The sequence below is a fragment of the Mytilus californianus genome, unplaced genomic scaffold, assembly GCF_021869535.1.
Source record: "Mytilus californianus isolate M0D057914Y unplaced genomic scaffold, xbMytCali1.0.p SCAF_4, whole genome shotgun sequence".
Lineage (NCBI taxonomy): Eukaryota > Metazoa > Mollusca > Bivalvia > Mytilida > Mytilidae > Mytilus > Mytilus californianus.
In genome coordinates, this window is record NW_026262690.1 from 107,283,224 (window position 1) to 107,303,714 (window position 20,491).

Genomic DNA, 20,491 nt, shown 5'->3' on the forward strand with positions numbered 1-20,491 from the left:
TTTTTTACGTGTCCACCGTACATTCTTTCGGCAAGTCTCGCCAGCTTCGTACGGCAAAGTTCGACACCGGACATAGCTCAAATGAAAGGTAATGAATCAGAGCAGGACCCACTGAAATGATTTTTGGGGGGTTAGGACCTTCTGGGAATTGAAGGGGTTCAAAGTTTGTATTTTTTTTTTTACGTGTCCACCGTACATTCTTTCGGCAAGTCTCGCCAGCTTCGTACGGCAAAGTTCGACACCGGACATAGCTCAAATGAAAGGTAATGAATCAGAGCAGGACCCACTGAAATGATTTTTGGGGGGTTAGGACCTTCTGGGAATTGAAGGGGTTCAAAGTTTGTATTTTTTTTTTTACGTGTCCACCGTACATTCTTTCGGCAAGTCTCGCCAGCTTCGTACGGCAAAGTTCGACACCGGACATAGCTCAAATGAAAGGTAATGAATCAGAGCAGGACCCACTGAAATGATTTTTTGGGGGTTAGGACCTTCTGGGAATTGAAGGGGTTCAAAGTTTGTATTTTTTTTTTTACGTGTCCACCGTACATTCTTTCGGCAAGTCTCGCCAGCTTCGTACGGCAAAGTTCGACACCGGACATAGCTCAAATGAAAGGTAATGAATCAGAGCAGGACCCACTGAAATGATTTTTGGGGGGTTAGGACCTTCTGGGAATTGAAGGGGTTCAAAGTTTGTATTTTTTTTTTTACGTGTCCACCGTACATTCTTTCGGCAAGTCTCGCCAGCTTCGTACGGCAAAGTTCGACACCGGACATAGCTCAAATGAAAGGTAATGAATCAGAGCAGGACCCACTGAAATGATTTTTTGGGGGTTAGGACCTTCTGGGAATTGAAGGGGTTCAAAGTTTGTATTTTTTTTTTTACGTGTCCACCGTACATTCTTTCGGCAAGTCTCGCCAGCTTCGTACGGCAAAGTTCGACACCGGACATAGCTCAAATGAAAGGTAATGAATCAGAGCAGGACCCACTGAAATGATTTTTGGGGGGTTAGGACCTTCTGGGAATTGAAGGGGTTCAAAGTTGACATTCAAAGTGTACGGTCTTTTTTTTAAACAAAAAAATCTTTACATTTCTTTTAAGGAAGGATGCATGCCGTACAAAATAGTGCACGTATACTTTCAATTCAAAATATAGTTTGTGGGCATGAAATGTACTCTTACAGTTTGTTATTTTGTATGTTTTCATTTTCAGTATAGGGAATAGACATTAAAAGTTCCTTTTCTAGAAAATAAAGGATATTTGAGGATGCCGAGTGTATGGAAAGCCAGTATATAGTTATTCTTTCGCACATAATATTTTTCTTATTTCTTTTATTTGAAAGCTGATACATTGTACAAAGGAACAAGTTTAAGTGAACTCACATTAAATAGTTATTCTATGCTCCGCCTACGACAGTAAAGCCCATAATATTATCTGGTTTTTGTGTTCGTTCGTTAATTCGTTAATTCGTTTGTCCGTCCATTCATACTGCATTAAGATGACGTTAGTGTTGAATCTAGTCTAAGATGACGTTGTAGATGGTTAACTTGAAACTAGGTACACATGTTCATTAAAATATGTACTTTTTAAATTATTTACGGTTCACTGAATATTGAAAACGATTGTGCGAGCAAATCATCATAAACAAACACTCTTTTTTTTATTATTCAAATTCTAAAAACTCTTTAGCTTTTTATTCTGATTTCTAAACCGCAAAGTACTATTGTATAACCATTATGTGCTTGGGGGATATACGCTCCGTTTTTAATATTTTGTTTACAATAATTGATTTATCTTTGCGATCTCGGATTAGAGTTTGGAAAACAGAGAAAACGTAAAGAAGACGTCAAAATATGGATTACTTTATTTCCCAACTAGTCCCTCTCCCGATAGAATAAACTCCGGAGAGGGGCGCACCTTTATTTATATAAATACATATATGATAACATATAGTATGTGTTCGAATGTAGGGGAATAAAAATAGTTCGTTAACAAAGAATGTTCCTTAGCTTTTTGTGTGTTTTTCGCTGTGCATTTACTGATTTTGTGTCATGGAGGGATACCGTATATCCTTTGTTTTTCTATTGTATTAAATTGTTTTGACTTTTACGATTTTCTGGCACGTTATATTTTACTCATTGATATTGATGCAGACATTTAGCAACCAAACTAGTTAGTGCATTCAGCTACAGACGTCATTCGTATTGTAGTGTCCCTTCTCCCTTAATTTGATGGACATTTCTGGTCATTTAAACGTTAAAAAACAATATATATACCGTACTGGTAGATAGATTTTCTTTTTAACAGAACGTTGTTTCATAATGTGGTTTTGTGGTTTTTTCATACACCACATAATGATTCTTAGACAAGTTGATTCTCATTGTGTTCTTTAGTGGTTGCTAGAATTGGTCGCTAGCTTGATTGGTCGCTAGAATTGGTCGCTAGCTTGAGTCTGGTTTTTAAAACTTGCAAATACATGTAATAATATTTTTTCATCAATTGGCTGTACTTTTTTATTTTGTTTATTGTTTGAGACTGTATATTGACCTCTAGATGTCTTTCAATTTTCTTTGGTTTTGGGTTGTCGTCTTATTGTTGTATATATCCATGTGGCATTTATTTATATGAATATGAAACGAATATGACAACATAGATCGAGAGGATGAACTTCGTTCACCAAAATATTTAAATATGCATGTACATGTAAGATGATGTTGATGGTTGTCTTATAGTCATTTTCTGATGTTTGAACTTATATATATATATTTAAGTTGTAACATGAAAATAAGCCAAAGATTTAATATCAATAGACCATGACTAAGGGTTTGACCAACTAATCTCCATGGATGGGATGTTATAATGCTGATACATGTACAACAACACACCAAATATCATTGACTTACATGTTCCATTACTGGTTCCACTTAAACTGAACTAAGCAGATTTAGCATATGAACTTATAAATATTTTAAAGTCAGTAGACAATGAATTTTGGATGTTTGGGGCAGGCCCCTTAATATCCATAGAATGAGATATGCAAATGCTCCATCAACTGCATTATAGTACATACCAAATATCATTGACTTCCCATAAGTGGTTCCCGTTAATCTAACCTTCATGTAATTATTGATTGATTGATTTGTGGTTTAAGGCCACTTTCAGCACAGTAGCTGCTGCACTATCAGCTATTATGTAGGGTTAGTTTTTATAGGTGGAGGAAGCAGGAGTAGCAGGAGCTAGAGAACCACCAACCGTTGGTAGGAAGACCGACAATCCTAGTCATTTAAGATGGCATCAACCTTTAGTCTTATCATGAAGTTTGGCAAATGTTACCAACTGCGAGGTCATGTGATAATTTATATATATGGATATGCTGACTGAATAATTCTTTTCATTGACCACTCATGGCCATCAGATCAGTTGATAATCTGTAACAAAAATAATGACACCAACTTTGTGACCATTGATTTCTCATATATTTAACACTCTCAGACGTGTCCATTTCACATCCCAAAATGGTCCAATTATTAACATCACCAAAATGTGTCCAAATTTTACTCTCCAAAACATGTCCTACAATTGTTATTCATCGAAAACTTGTCCGCTTTATAAAAACTTTTAGCTCTAATATGTCCCCAGGATTAATGCAATTTTAACACTCTCAGACATATCCATTTTCACATCTCCGAATGGTCCAATAATTTACTTCGCCAAAATTTGTCCGAATTTTTACTCTCCAAAACTTGTCCTACAATTATTATTCACCGAAAACTTGTCCACTTTATAAAAACTTTGAGCTCTAATATGTCCTCAGTATTACTGCAATAACGTTTACGGCATTCAATGATGGGAGGCTCTCAAATAAATAGACACCAGATAAGAAAAAGAATATATTATCACAATAAAAAATTATCTTCACTTGCGAGCTTTGTTATAATTTTAGATGAAGGTATTTCACATTTAAAAAATCTTAAAATTTTATCTTGCAAGTTTTCACTAGACTAGTGCAAGTTTTCTCATTGTTTCAACTATTGATTAAGTGGTCATTTATAGTTTGTTCAAAGTCGGTTGTTTATATTTAGCATAATTGCAAATTTAATTTGCAACACATTAACTCTTGACTGTTGATTGCTTAATGTCAGTGGCAAATATTTAATGCATATTTAGAGCAAACATAAGAATTACAATTAGTTAGTATTGTACAGTTACATTTTTTACAAAGTCAATTCTTTTGTACTAATATACTGCAGGGTATTGCACAGACTGCTTCTTGCAGGAGTGGTTTCTATGCTATTAGAGAGTAACTGTTCCATTTTTACAACCAAACAAATGGAAGGACCCTGTAATAATATTGATTTGATTTATATTTAAACTATATGTGATTAATTTACAAATCACTATTTAATAACAATGGACATGATTGAACGTTCATAAAAGGGAGATGTTTTGGCTTTATATGGAACTTTTGGGAGATTGGCCACTTTAGGGCTTCATAAAACACTTTTTGGTGTTCATTGACGTCTAACATATGGACACTTTTGGGGGATGGACATGTTTCAGAGTTTTAAATAATAATGTCACATGATTATTCAATGATGTCAGATTCTCTATTATATTAGAACATCATCCACCATCTTTATGTGAGCATACACAATATCCTCATCATAAGCCATTTATCTTGTATAAACTTGAACAAAAACCATGACATGCAAAAGATATGTCCACGGTTACACAATAAATACAAAAAATAGTGCAAATACAGATAATTCCGAAATTATGTTTGTCAGAAATATCAGAGAATGAAAATGTTAGTGAACCAAATTATCAAGGTTCACATTTTTGTCCATTGTTTTCATTTCTAAGAAATGGGATTGTTACTAACTGTCAGGAAGGTCGACGAAGCCCAAATACAATACAAATCAATACTAAATAATGCTCACCGAAATTACCGAAAACAAAAAGTTATATTCTTAATTGTCTAAGATGATCATTGACATGTCTCAATCATGGATTTTTTTTTATGGCGCGATAAATCCTTACTCACTTTCGCTTTACATAACAAAACTGTATAGAATTTCAGTGTTAGTAAATATAAACATACCTCATATAAAAATAAGATGTGGTATGATTCCCAATGACACAACTCTCCACATAAAGACCAAATGACACAGAAATTAAAAACTATAGGTAACCGTTGCCTTCAACAATGAGCAAAACCCATACCGACAGTCTGCTATAAAATGACAAATGAAAAACTAACGGCCTAATTTATGAACAAAATAATGAATGAAAAAAGAATATGCTACACAGAAACAAACGACAACCACTGAATTACAGGCTCCTAACTTAAGACAGGCACAAACAGAATGTGGTGGGGTCAAACATGTTCGCGGGCGCCCAACCCTCCCAAAACCTGAGACAGTGGTGTTACAGTACAACATAAGAACAAACTATAAAAATCAGTTGGAAAAGGCTTAACTCATCAGATGGATACAAATAGAAATACCTCTAACAAAAACACAGAGAGGACGTGGCAGAATACTTATCTGTAAGCATGGCATAAGTTTTACCTTAACAGTATATTTCACTTAGGAATAGTAAATAGTAAACAGGTAACTTGAAAGGAACAAAAGTACCCCAATCATTTAGAATTTTGACATATTTAAAAGTTTTTATTGATTCCAAGTAATGCTTAGAGTTGAAATCCTTATCGTTTAATTTTGTTAAGACTGCAATGCAGCCATGATGCAAACTTATGCAGGTTCAGCTGCATCAACTTGATTACAAAAGATTTCAAAAACCGCAACCTGTGTATGCTTTTAAGATTGGGGTAAATTCAACCTGGGTACCTTTAGCAGCTTTAATTTCATCGTGGGTACTTTTTCTTACATAAAACGTACCCAGCGTACACAGATAAAATTTGAATATCACGGCCCAAGCCATGTGTAAATTTCCAACAAATCTATGGTTTCCATGAATGATTTCTTAATTAAAATTAGCGGGAACTTAACGGAAATATTAACGGATGCTTTGTGAATAAGGCAGCAATACACAGTTAGGAATTAAGTTTCGCATTTTGGCCATGTGAATTTTTTAAATATGAAAGTTTTTGTGTAATAAAATTGATTTTTAGATAGCTGAAGAATAATATAGCCTTCAAAGTGGATTAATATGAACATCAAGATTGTTTTTGCATGTTTTATAGGCCATATTTCTGTTACCGCCAATTGATCCAAAAATTATTGTAGTGTTTTTCAATAAATTTTGACCCTCGAACTTTTCAATTCAATTTTGTTGAAAAATGAGGTGAAATGCATATGATTTTTTTTGGACCTCTTGATAGATAAATGCAAATGGTTTCAGAAAAGGTATCACTCCAATGGATTGAAATTCTTCTTTGGACCAAATTTTGGGGACTTTTGTGACATTCCCCCTTCCCTCCTTTTTGCAATATTTTGTATCAAATAAAAAGTAGATTGTTGTCATGATTACACCAAAAAGAGATTATATTTCACCATTTTAACTTGTGGAAATCAAATCTATGGAAAATGCTATTTCCATACATATACACATACATAACACAAACATTAAGCCTTATTGGAAGTACTTGATAAATTGCATGCTTATATTGGTGATTTCGAATCTGTTAAAAGTGTTGATTTTTCTACCCTATAAACCACGTTACCTCATAATCTTATTAAGAAAAAATTCACACACCTGATTGAATGGGCATTTAAAAAGTCGGAATGCGAAAATATATGTTCAAACTCTTTTAGGTCATTTTTTAGTAACAACAAACAAAAAAACTATGTCAATTGGACTTGCTTTGATACTATAACTGCCCTTGAATTTTTACTAGATAACATTTTTGTTCGCTATGGAGATTCCGTATATCGTCAGGTTATCGGAATTCCCATGGGGACTAACTGTGCACCATTTATTGCGGACCTGTTTCTGTATTGTTATGAGTTACAATTTATGACTAAAATCAGCAAAGACCCATCGAAACAACATCTGATTCAAAAATTTAATAACACTTTTAGATATTTAGATGATATATTGGCTCTCAATAATGACGACTTCAGTATGTACACTAAAGAGATTTATCCTGCCGAACTGACTTTAAATAAAGCTAATACTAACAATGAACAGTGCCCTTTCCTGGATCTTGATATCTTTATCTTTAACGGGAAGCTTAATACCAAAATTTATGATAACAGAGATGATTTTTCATTTCCTATTGTTAATTATCCATTTTTAGATGGTGACGTTCCCTTGTCGCCATCTTATGGTGTTTATATATCTCAACTTGTTCGATTCGCTCGTGTATGTAACAACGTATTTGATTTCAACGAAATAAATCTCTGTATTACTGAAAAATTATTACACCAGGGTTTTCGATATCACAAACTAGTCAAAACATTTACTAAATTTTATCATCGGTACAAGGACATCATTCGTAAATATAAATCAACATGCAGACATCTTATACGTTCAGGTATTTCACATCCAATATTTTATGGTAATATTCTTTACAAAGCACAAACACGTCGGCGTTCACCTCAAAAGCTAACCAAACCTTTAAACAGACTTATTCGGAAAGGATATAGTTACGATACTGTTGTCAAGTCATTAAGGATTGCATATTTTGGTATTAATATTGATTCACTCATAGGGTCTTTGCATCGGAGATAAACACATTTATTCTAAAACCAGTTGCTGGCATGATACGGGTTATGTTCTCATATATTTTATGATGGTATGATACTAAACCCCTAACGGGAGGGATTGTACTTGATTTTCATATGATGAAGACATAATCTTTCAATCAGTCTGTGTCAGTAACTGCTAGTAGTCCTTTGTTCATTTATGTATCATTGTCATTTTGCTTAGTTTCTTATGTTACCTATTCTGACATCGGACTCGGACTTTTTTAACTGAATATTACTGTGCGTATTGCTATTTGTTTCTTTATTTTACATTGGATAGAGGTATAGGGGAAGGTTGAGATTTCACAAAACATGTTTAACCCCGCCGCATTTTTGCGCCTGTCCCAAGTCAGGAGCCTCTGGCCTTTGTTAGTCTAGTATGTTTAATTTTAGTTCATTTATATGTTTTGGAGTTTAGTGTGACGTCCATTTTCACTGAACTAGCACACAATTTTATTTAGGGGCCAGCTGAGGACCACCTCCGGTTGCGGGATTTTCTCGCTGCATTGAAGACCCATTGGTGGCCTTCGGCTGTTGTCTGCTCTTTGGTCGGGTTGTTGTCTCTTTGACATATTCCCCATTTCCATTCTCAATTTTGTTATTTGTTAGAAAGCAAGGGAAAGAGGGTAGTTAAAAATTATGAGTTTCAATTTTAAGTTTTTTTTTTTTCTAACTGTGTATTTCTACCTAAGCTCCCTGATGAGTTAAGCCCTTTTTAACTGATTTTTATAGTTTGTTCTTATGATATGCTATGACACCACTGTCCCAGGTTAGAGGGGGGTGGTTGGGCGCTTACAAACATGTATAACCCCGCCACATCATCATTCTTTATGTGCATGTCTAAAATTAGGAGCCTGTAGTTCAGTGGCTGTCGTTGGTTCATGTCTGTCATATTTATTTTTTGTAAAATATTGTGCTATAAGATAGGCCGCTGGTTTCCTCAATTGAATGTTTCATATTTTTCTTGCCGAGGCCTTTTATAGCCGACTATACGGTTTGGGTTTTTCTCATAATTGAAGGACGTACGATTGACTATAATTTCTTACATCCAATTCATTTGAATTTTGGTGGATAGTTGTCAAAGACACATATACTCCATAACGGTCAAAGGAATAAAGTTGAAACAATTCCCCCAATCAACCAATGTTTTTTCTAGAGATAGCTAAGTCTATAAGAATAATGAAAAACTCAATTGACCAATCACGATTTGCCTGTATTGATCCACTGGGGAGTATTGACCAGGGCGGTAAATACCACTGGTAAAACTTGTGCATTTAAAGACCTAATATAATTTGATTTGATTTGATTTTTTGTGTTTAACGCCACTTTTAAGCACCGTTTTTGGGCTATTTCCGCCAGTTTTTATTGGTGGAGGAAGCCGGAGTGCCCGGAGAAAACCACCGACCTTCGATAGGAAAAAAAGACATTATATAAGTCAAATTATTGACTTGTAAGTCATTAATTGTACATATATCATGTCTTGAGTTTATTTGAACAAAACAGGATCAAACTGGCCTGTTAACTATACCGTCAGACAATATGTATAATGAAAGACAACAGAGCCAAAGACAAATAAAATGGTCATTGCAAAAGCACAAGGACTGTTATAGAGAGAAATGTCTTTCATTTTAGCCAGTTCAAAAGAGACCATAACCTTCATCACTATTTAGAATTTAATGATAAATGAAAAGATCTAGAGATCATGCATGTAAAATGGCTAATGTTGACTTTTCAACTACAAATTATACTAACACAATGCATTGTACAGATTGGGGACAATCCCCAAAATTGGTTATAGCATACTTTTTGGGATATGAGTTACTGAGCAAAATTCACTGTGCAACAAAATGTGTTTTTTTTTATCAAGTCAAGGGAAAATATTTCAAAGTGCAAATGCTTACATAAAAGGCAACTTTTTGGTTAGCAACTTTTCTGAATATTTGGTTGTTGGAGTTTGATCCCTTGGTAATGCTGTTTTTCAGAGGTATCAAACTAGCAGTCTCTTAAATATCTGGAAATCTTGAATTCGCCACCAAAAGTTGCTTCTATTGATCTAAAGAAATGCACTTTTAGATCTTTTGCTAAATTAAAAAATTAAAAATTTTAGCACAGTAAATTTATATCCCATTTGGGCTATAACATCTGAAACGGGTTATTATAATCCATTTGGGAGATTATTACAACCCCGTTAATTTCGGTACGGGTTACATTAAAGTCTTTTGGTCTATAATCGACACTGTGGCTGCTTTAAACGCAAGACCGTATACAATATATACAAATTTATTTACACAAGTTTACTGGTTGAAAGCTAGGCGAAGACTGCCCAAGCAACAGTTTACAAAATAATTTTATATTCATTCGAAGTTAAGGATCTTAAAACATTTACAAAAGGTTCTGATAAAACATTTCTATTATTGTCCAATCTTATGCGATAATGATCGGATTATTGTCCTCCGGCTAAACTTAGTAAAATAGCGATAATTGATTCTTTTGTAGTTGAGTGTAAGATACATGTATTATCTTTCGCACTTTTAACTGCCATCGGATTAAGTTGTAAATTACAGAAATCTATAATCTATTTGGGTATTTGAAATAAAGAAACATTTAAAACAAGAAATATTCAATTTAAACGAGAGTTCATATAAAGCACTTTGCGAATTATAGTAAAAGTTCCTAACGTCACTTTTCTTCCGGTTATATTGACCCCAACCTGCTTATATGTAAATCATGTACTATTATATGTGGACATATACGAAAAAATATAAATCAGTTTTTAATATTAATAAATATAATCTACTTTTTGATATTAAGAATTACTTTTTAATATTAATAAATCGAATTTATAATATTGAAAAAAATAAGTTTTTAATATTAAAAAAATAAAACTTATTTATTAATATTAAAAAAAGATGACTATTTTTTTATATTAAAAAATAATTCTTAATATAAAAAAAATCAATTTTTGATATTAATAAATAGGGAATAAATTCCACAACGGCTTGTCATACCTTTTAACTTTTTTTTCACGGAATTAGATCGAATCCGATTTTACGTTTATAATTTAGTGACTGCTGAGATCACAATATAGGTCGTTTCAACTTCTGTTTGAATGTAAGTTCCCTTTAAATACAGTTATAAAAACAACTCGACCCAGTGAGCGGACTGGTTCCAACCTTTGTCTTACATTTATCCGATTATGGAAACTTGTTTCAAGTTTTTTCATCGAGTGTCATTAAATGTGTTTCACAGGCACTTGTTTCTGTCTGGGAACAGGATATCTATATGTCAATATATAATTATATATGATCCTGTTTCTTTCCATGGAAAGGTCGACTATCGATATGTTATACTAAAAGTATTACATATATGGATAGTCGACATTCCCATGGATAGAAACAAGACTGTGGTGTGTTTGGCTGTTTGCGAATGTTTAATCCAAAAATGCACGTAAAGTACAGGTTTTGTTTACGTATTTAAAAGGTATTGTCATTATTCAATTATTTATAATGAGGTAATATACGTCAATATTACCACAACCCAACAACACAAAATACACCTATACAATACGATACATGTTTATTCTAATTAAGGTCCATCAGTATGATCAGGGGGTAATGACAAGGGTACACTCATTATTCAATTATATCAACATATACACACAATACACCACAAGAATACAATGTGTAAATTATACTGGTGTAATTATAACAAAAACAATATAAGGTCAAGGATTTATATATATTTTGAAAAGATGAGATCTCTGTAGGGATGTTGCTGTAGTTCGACCCAATTCGCCTTTTCAGAATCTAAAGAACTATGGGTAATCTCATTGTTCGTACACCAAAATGATAATAACGTTACGTCATTGGTTCATTTGCCATGAAGGGGAGGCATAATTTTGATTAATTTATTGCTTAGTTGGAGGCGACACTAGTGGACGGTTCATAAATTCACACAAATCTCCCAGTCTTAATCAGCAAAGCAAGTATTAAAGTAAAATATAAATATAGATGAATAAAGAGGGGCCATTTAGTTGGTTGGTTACCTGGAGGAGACAACAGGAGGAAGCGCTTAAAAAATTGTATGATTCTCGCTATTTCTAAACCAGCTAAGCAAGCAGCAATAAATAATATGAATTTACCAAATTTGTTTCGTGTCATACTGGCTTTTACAATAGACAACATGGACAAGTGTCTATTCTAGTACATCTCTGAGAGTAGTAGAAATGTTAAGAAACTTAACAGAGGTAATCAAAGAAATGCCATCATTATAAAGGTGTGTAAGGGACAAATAAAATCAATTATGATATCACTAAAGTCTTACAATACTCCTAAATTGGGACAGTCACACTACAATATGGTGGAGTTACACTTAGTCTCCCGCTAACAATCTTGACCAGTGGACATTGTGGAATTAAAAAAGGTACCTTAAAGAATGTACATTAAAAATCACTTCAGAAAAAGCAATTTATTTAATAATATAGCTTTTCTAATGTCAAAACACGAATACATGTAAAACAATACAGTTGAGTAGCTACTATAGCAACCATTAATTATCAATCTGCTGATAAAAAATCATGCCATCTGCCACTGTAATATTGGCCACTTTACTTCCAAGTAGATTTCATATGACCAACACAGGAAGTCTTGTACAATGTCTTAGGTATAGAATTTGTATACAAAAAAAGGAAATAAAAAAAACCATTCAAGTTGAGTTTCAAAATGTAAGTTAGCAAATGGAAATATTTATATCCCCGAATGCAAGATGAATGAATTCACATCAACAGTACAATTATAACTATCGATAGGTATAGTATTCCAAAAAAAGATAGGAGGGACAGTGACTAGTAGTTTACTCATATTTAAAAAGTATTAAAAAATATTTCTTCAGTATCTTTTTATATTAATTTCTTCAAGAGCAGGCTAAGTGTTGGAAAAATATATCAGAGTATTACATTAAATGATAACTCTAGAAGGATATATATATATATTATAAATACAGGGAGACAATTGAAATATGTTTAGACATATGACAAATATAAATCACAATAACTCTAAAAGAGACCTAATTTGCAATTATGATCAGTTTTAAAAGGACTAAAATTAAAAACAAACAAAAACAACTCTATTTAAGCCAATCTAATTTTATATACTCTTGCACATGATGATCATGAAGATATGAGCCTTCAATACACACATGGCATTATCCCTGTAAAAGGATAAACATATTGAATGTAAGAATTTGTCAGGTCAAATTTTGGTTTGAATAAATTTTTTGGCAATATGTCATTGGCCCAGTAAGGGACGACATCAAAAGTTCAATGTAGGATGAAAAACTTAATTCACATAGTTTTTTCACTGACCCCCCCCCCATCCCCCTCTTAACTTAATTTGGAAAAAATTGATTGACCAATATATGGGCATATGTTATCATAGTATACTTTTTGTATCATGGGTCCTGTTTTCCTCAACAATGTATGTTTGTGCTGTATATTGACTTGGACATCACTTTTAAAAATTATTGGAAAAAAGTGATGTGTATTTTTAGTATGCATAAAAAAAGGCACTGTTTAATTATAATTTTATAAACACTAGTCAGCATGGATTCTACATTTTTCATCCGCCCACTATTGGCATGGATAAATAGTGGGTTTATGGTTTTGATTGTTTTTGTTTCTTTTCTCAAATGAATATATAACAGTTCGTTACTTCATATAAAAATAGCTTTAAACTAAATAGTGGTCCATTAAAATGTATGGTGATGACAGGGCAGTGCATTTGTGCCTACTGTGGAGAGAGGGAAAAGCACAATCCTTATTGAGTGTAGTGAATGTGATATGATCTATGTAATTTATATTCAATGTCTGTTGTCCGTAGTAGTGTTGACCACTGTCATATTTTTCTACTATCTCAAAAAACTCTTATAGTATATAACTTTCAAAATTTTATTTTAATTTATATTTCAGTTTGCATTTTAATAATTTAATAATTAACACAATTCAAAGAAAGTTTTATAGTTTGTTTAAAACAATCTCTGTTGATCTGTATCTTCTTCTTAGTATCAGCCTCCTTTAATTAGGAGCACCTCCAAAATGTATATGGGTTTCATATTATTTAAAATTCACAATCGATAAAGCGTTTGAACGACGTAGATACATTCGGCCAAAAATTTGCTTTCCAGTACGATCTGATGGCTTTCATTTGGTTTAAAAGTCCAAACATATGTTAGAGACGAACTTAAAACCATATTTTTCAATCCGAAAATCGATGTCGGATAAACAAAACTGCAGCGATTTTTACCCCCCCACCCCACCCCCCAAACTATTTGAATTAAGTTTTTTATTCTACATTGATCTTTTGATGTCGTCCCTAATGCTGATGAAAAAAACAACATGTGGCAAACATTCATTTTAAGCAAAGAAATAAAACAAGGTACGGATTACATGTACCCAGCTTGGTCAGCCTGGTCTTTCAGGGGGCATTCAACCAACTTAGAAAATAACTTCTGATTAAAAACAAACAAAGCACGAAATCTTTGTGTTATCTCAACCCATCAACATGCCAAAAATAAAGTAAAACTGCTTTTGACTCTACACTGTCGGAATGAAAACAAAAACAATAATTAAAAGTTTTTGTTCATACACAGTTTTTTCCTATCGAAGGTCGGTGGTTTTCTCCGGGCACTCCGGCTTCCTCCACCAATAAAAACTGGCCGCCACGATTTAGCCCAAAAGCGGTGCTTAAAAGTGGCGTTAAAACACCAAAAATCAAAAATCAAATCATACACAGTTTGTCTGGAGACGTTTTCTGAAAAAAAACACCGGGCCTTGGTGTCATAAAATTTCGTACTAAGACTCACAGTTCAAACAATTCAAGTACTGGGTTTGGTGTTTCGAGCTCACATTTTGTACTCCGAGTACTGAGTGAAATTTTTATGACCAAAAGCCCGGGTATCAGAAGGGTAATGTCCATAAACTCGTACACTGGAGCACAAAGGCTTTCATGGATTTCCTGTTGCAAATCAAAATATTTTAATCTACTCTTGAACACTCTTGTTTTCCAGTGAAAGTCTTAATTAGCTCTCATTTTTCCTGGTCTTTTCCGTGACTTCTCGCGTTTCACTTTCATATATTTTTAATTCGTCTAGCAAATGCCTGAAATACTTGCCACTGGGTCTAAAGTTAAGGAAAAACAATAACCCATACAGGATAAATTTTGCCTGGTTTGATTGGCGATATAAAAGGATATAATTTTTTGAAACAAGAAAATCTAGAATAATTATGACGAAATTTGGATTTAGCTGTTTCCTTGTTCAGTTCCAGAAATTTAAAGCTATGAAATAAAGTAAATGACAATAAAATATTAATCACATGTAATGAATGTAAAGCCAGCTCATTAATACGGAGCCCTGTTGGTCTCATGCAGATAAAAAGTTGTGGTTTTTTTGGGTAAAGATCGCATGAAATGCAATCATAACCCTAATGGTACTGACTTGATATCCATAATTTCCAGGGTGTATCACTACCTTTGATAGTTCAAACAAAATAGTGCAGTGAAGTGATCATTATTTAGATCCTATTCAGTCAATGTCACGTAATTTATTTATGATATCTAAAACTTAGACATTCAAGTTACAATTTGATGTGTATTTAAATTACCTTACTTGTCAAGAGAACTTTTTTTGATTTAAAATTACATAAGTGATGCATGGCGTAGTATGAATCTGTTATAAAATAAGTTAAGCTACAAATGTGCAATCATGAACAAAGGTAGCTAACTCCACCTCACATTTATAATTTGCCTAGCTAAATACAATTCAATGTTTTAATGATTGATTGATTGTTGGTTGCTTTAAAACGTCCAGTGGCAAATAGTTCATGCATTTACAGGATGATATATATTTTGAATAAGAAAATGAAAGCAATCTTTACACTTAAGTGCTCACAAACACTTTGATTAAAGTTAAGGACTGAAGATGTAAGGTCTTGCGCTTTAGATTTAAAGTCAAGCGCTGTTGACGTAAAGTCGAGGGCTGGAGATGTAAAGTCCGCTGTAAATCTAAAGTCCACTGCTCCGTACACTTCACACAGGTCCTTTGGGCCATAATAGTTAACATAAGAATACCAGTATTCAAAATACAATTCCCTAAACAAGTTAACCCTGGTGATTAATTTAATACTGATTGAAAAGCGTGCGCCAGATTATTTTCTGTCAGTCATTATCTAAGGATAAACAGTACATTATAGTTATTTACATCCTAATCCTTTGGTGTCTGATGGATATAGTTGCCTACCATCTTTCTTTTATAAGTATAAAAAAATGATAGAAAATAAATCGGAAAGTTTACCTCCAGAAAAAATCTAAGCTTACAGCTGCAAAAGTGTCTGAACACAGTTACATCGTAATTTGGCTACATTTTTAGCTCACCTGGCCCAATGGGCAAAGTGAGCTTTTCTCATCACTTGGCGTCCGTCGTCCGTCGTCGTCCGTTAACTTTTACAAAAATCTTCTCCTCTGAAACTACTAGCCCAAATTTAACCAAACTTGGCTACAATCAGCATTAGGGTATCTATTTTGAAAAATTTGTCCGATAACCCCGCTAGCCAACCAACATGGCCGCCATTGCTAAAAATAGAACATAAGGGTAAAATCCAGTTTTTGGCTTATATCTCTGAAACTAAAGCATTTAGAGCAAATCTGACAATGGGTATAAAATGTTTATCAAGTTGAGATCTATTCGCCCTGAAATTTTCAGACGAATCAGACAACCCGTTGTTGGGTTGCTGCCCCTGTATTGGTAATTTAAAGGAAATTTTGAAGTTTTGGGTTATTATCTTGAATATTATTATAGATAGAAATAAACTGTAAACAGCAATAATGTTCAGCAAAGTAAGATCTACTAATAAGTCAGCATGACCAAAATGGTCAATTGACCTCTTAAGGAGTTATTGCCCTTTATAGTCCATTTTTCGTAAATTTTTGTAATCTTTTACAAAAATCTTCTCCTCTGAATCTAAACTTAGCCTCAATTTTCAATAGGGTATCTTGATGGAAAAAAATTATCCGATGACTCTGTCATCCAACCAACATGGCCGCCATGGCTAAAAATAGAACATAGGGGTTTACTATAGAAGTCTAAGGGAATATTGTAAAAAAAAAAACCAATTTCAAATGGTCACAACTTGAAAACTAATTTGAATAATGATAAGGGGTCTTCAGTAACTATTGTAAGACTACAATGGGATGACATGCTTTTAATTTAACTACTGGGCCAAATTAAACCAAACTTGGCCTCAACCATTATTAGGGTATCTGAATACTATTTATTATAATTTTAACCTTTAAGCTATTTTACATGATTTCGAAAACAACAGTAGATACAGGTGAGCGACACTGGCTCTTGGTAGCCTCTAGTTTGATTTAGCATGGCTTTTGTTTATGTAATGACACATTTTTAAACTACGTTTCTTTGTTAGAACAGGTATAACAGAATTTAAACTTTGTATTTTCCAGGGCTTTTGAATTAGAGGTCACCGAGTAATGAAACTTATCAAAAGTTTATTGACTAATGAAAAAACACAGATGGTGGATTTTCAAAATGGTCCAACTGCCACAGATCATGCGCAATATTGTTCTCATACTCACGGCAACGTCAGTCTGCATACTGCTGTCTATCTTTTACGCAAGCAACAAGCCCTTTTCGAAAGTTTACCATTTATTTAATTCTAAAAAAGATGTTTTTAAACTTGCAAAACAATTAAATAGTGAACGTGTGTTCAAGGCCCAGCAATATATCAATGGATTGAACAAAACAAAGCAGCCAAACTACGACAACCGACCGGAACTTGCAATTGTTATAGTAACCGTTAAAAGAAAAGCGTACGATGCTAGTAGCCTTGGATACGTATTACAGTCCATAGCAGCCACGCATAAACTGTTTGTAAATGATCTTGTCTTCCCTAAGAAAACCATGATGATATGCAATGTAGACTTGGATCCTCAAAATTACACAGAAATTGTCAACTTAAAACCGTTTATTCCGGTAGTGGAGCGATATGGAGCATCCTCTTTACCAATAACCATTAACAGAAGTAGGATAAATATGTATGCAAAAAGAAGATACAATAGTAAATATGACAAAGAGACTGTAGACTATATGTACTGTTTAGAATCGGCTCATTCACTTGGTGCTAGTTACGTGCTGTTAATAGAAGACGATGCTCTTCCTCGGGAAGATACATTAGAAGTTCTCAAAAACAAATTACTCTATCTAAAGAGTAAAAATAAGGAACGTTACTCGTACATTAAGTTGTACTACCCACAAAGATGGCAGGGCTATGCGTACGAATCTACCAGAATACTAGAAATTATAAGTGTAGGGTGTGTTGGGGCGGGATTGGTAGTCGCTATCCAATTTATAACATGTAGAACGAAGTCATACTTTATACAAGTGATGTATTTTTTATGTGGTGCTTGGCTGTTCGTTACAGCTGCTCTTATTATAGCAAGACAAAACGTGTTCGAATTTCATAGAATTTCTAAATATTTATATTCTTTGAGGAGTTCACCTGGTTGCTGTACACAAGCAATGTTGTATACAAGACAATTCATTCCGGCATTAATTGATTTTTTATCAGTGAAACACAAGGCATTGCATACTGACTTAGCCATATATAACTTCACAAATGTGACTGGTATCCCAGCGTACCAGATCGAACCTAATTTGTTTTACCATGTTGGAATGTATACCTCTTTGTCATCATCCGACAAGCATAAAAACGCAGAAGAGTTTATCTTCGATGCATGATAATGCAATTTGATATATTTATTTGTTATTTTTTAAGAATAAAATTGTTTCTCCTTATTAATATTGGTAGTAATCAAGTTAGAGATTGGTTTATGAACACACCCCTGGGAGGTTTTCTTTTTTCAACCCCTCAAAGATCTCGTGATATCGCTCTCATATCAAGTGTGGTATGACGTTTGTTCGATCAGAGACTGGGACAAACTTCAGACTTTGAAATTGCTGCTTCTCCACCAAGCACACTGCATTTAGTTGGTAGTAAGTGCTTTTAAGACTGGTGATCAGAGTCAAGAGTCAGAATAATATATCCGGATAGGATAACATACCTTCATGCAGATTCTTATCGTTTTAGCCAGCACGTTTAAAAAATCTGATTCCTGTGAAACCCTTGCTTAAGTTGGTTGTCGGTTTGGGTTGTTGATTTGTGAATACGTAATCACGTCCGTTCTGTATGGGGACGTTTACTAAGATGCCTCTTCTGGAGAGAGAGAGTTTCGTGCTCGCTACAGGTAAAAGAACTGTTTGCAACAGCTCTTTGAGTGTCCGTAGGTTGCCTGTTGCATGGCAAAATGTATACCCTATCCAACTTACCCTTATTGTACAGTGCCAGCTAATATTCTTGCCGTTCATCCGCCAACCTAATTTGCAGAACCTCATTGTTGAATTGAAACTAATTTGTTCTCGTTCTGAGGCCAGCAGCCGAAGTGAATATCAGTTTTTCAAAAGTCAATTTAACAATATATTTAGCGAAACAAAAAAGAGTAATTGTTTTATTTCATATTCTTAGAGAATTTGATATTTTCAAATGACATTACCACAACTTTACCAAAACTATTTGTACATCAAACATTTTTTTCATAATTATACATGAAAAACATAGCACGTTGAATATAACTTTTCTTCGTGTGAATATGCTGTTTTATTCAAAATGTGATTAATATAGAAAAACTTACTAAGGTAATACCAATGTGGAATAATATTGATTATTTCTAAACAGACAACGAAACCATAAAGACCTGATCTGATGATCTGAGCCCCAAAACTGCAATTTTGACAAATTATGACAAAATTAGTAGTTCTTATCCAAAAAATGTATAAGATGGACATTATTAACCATGACCGAAATTCTTTTGGAAGTAAAGCTATATTGATCTATATTCGATGGTAGATTCCCCTCCCCATCCAAAAAAAAATCACCCCAAAAAACCAAGACGCTTTTTCTTTGCTCAAACCAACAAACCAAGACCTATACAAAGAAAACAAGTCAACCCGTCTCCTAAAAAACAAAATAAGATAATCCCCTTTCTCCCAAAAACACAAATCAAGAAGAGATACCATATCAAGGAAGTACACATGAATTGGAAAACACAACATAACAAAATAACCGCCCTGAAAAAAAAAACCCGCAACAAACAACCTATTACTCCTCCCAACAAAAATAAAAAAAAAAAAAAAAAAAAAAATAACACAAAACTAATCATGACAAAATCCTATTTTCATTATTGCCCCCCCCCACCCCCCCCCCCCCCCCCCCCGCGCAACGCGTTGCGGGGGACATAAAAACACCGGGCGGGCGTCCGTCCGTCCGGTCTTGTTAGCGCTCTCACGTGTACAATACTTGCCAGATTTTTATAAAACTTATATCATAGGTTTATATCAGCAATGTCTTGGACAAGTTCGAAAGTCAGTGCCGATCGTTTATTTTTAAAAGAGTTATGTCCCTTGGAAACATTAAATAAATGGAAAATTACATTGTTAGCGCTCTCATGTGTACAATTCTTGCCAGAATTCTATGAAACTTAAAATCACAGGTTTATATTAGCAATGTCTTTGACAAGTTTAAAAAATCAGTGCCGATCAATTATTATTAAAAGAATTAGGCCCCTTGGAAATACTGATTATATGGAAAATTGCATTGTCAGCGTTCTCATGTGTACAATTATGAAACTTATATCATAGGTTTATATCAGCAATGTCTTTG

At 33.8% G+C, this 20,491-nt stretch overlaps 1 protein-coding gene across 1 annotated transcript; it reads left to right on the top strand.

The window, feature by feature from the left end:
- Nucleotides 1-10,768: 10,768 nt before the first annotated feature.
- On the top strand, nt 10,769-18,574 carry LOC127739040 (post-GPI attachment to proteins factor 4-like). The gene is made up of 2 exons (XM_052250598.1): nt 10,769-10,818; nt 17,220-18,574. Exon 2 carries the CDS (start codon nt 17,275-17,277, stop codon nt 18,511-18,513), a length of 1,239 nt encoding a protein of 412 aa, XP_052106558.1. The 5' UTR covers nt 10,769-10,818; nt 17,220-17,274; the 3' UTR covers nt 18,514-18,574.
- The last annotated feature ends 1,917 nt before the right edge of the window (nt 18,575-20,491 follow it).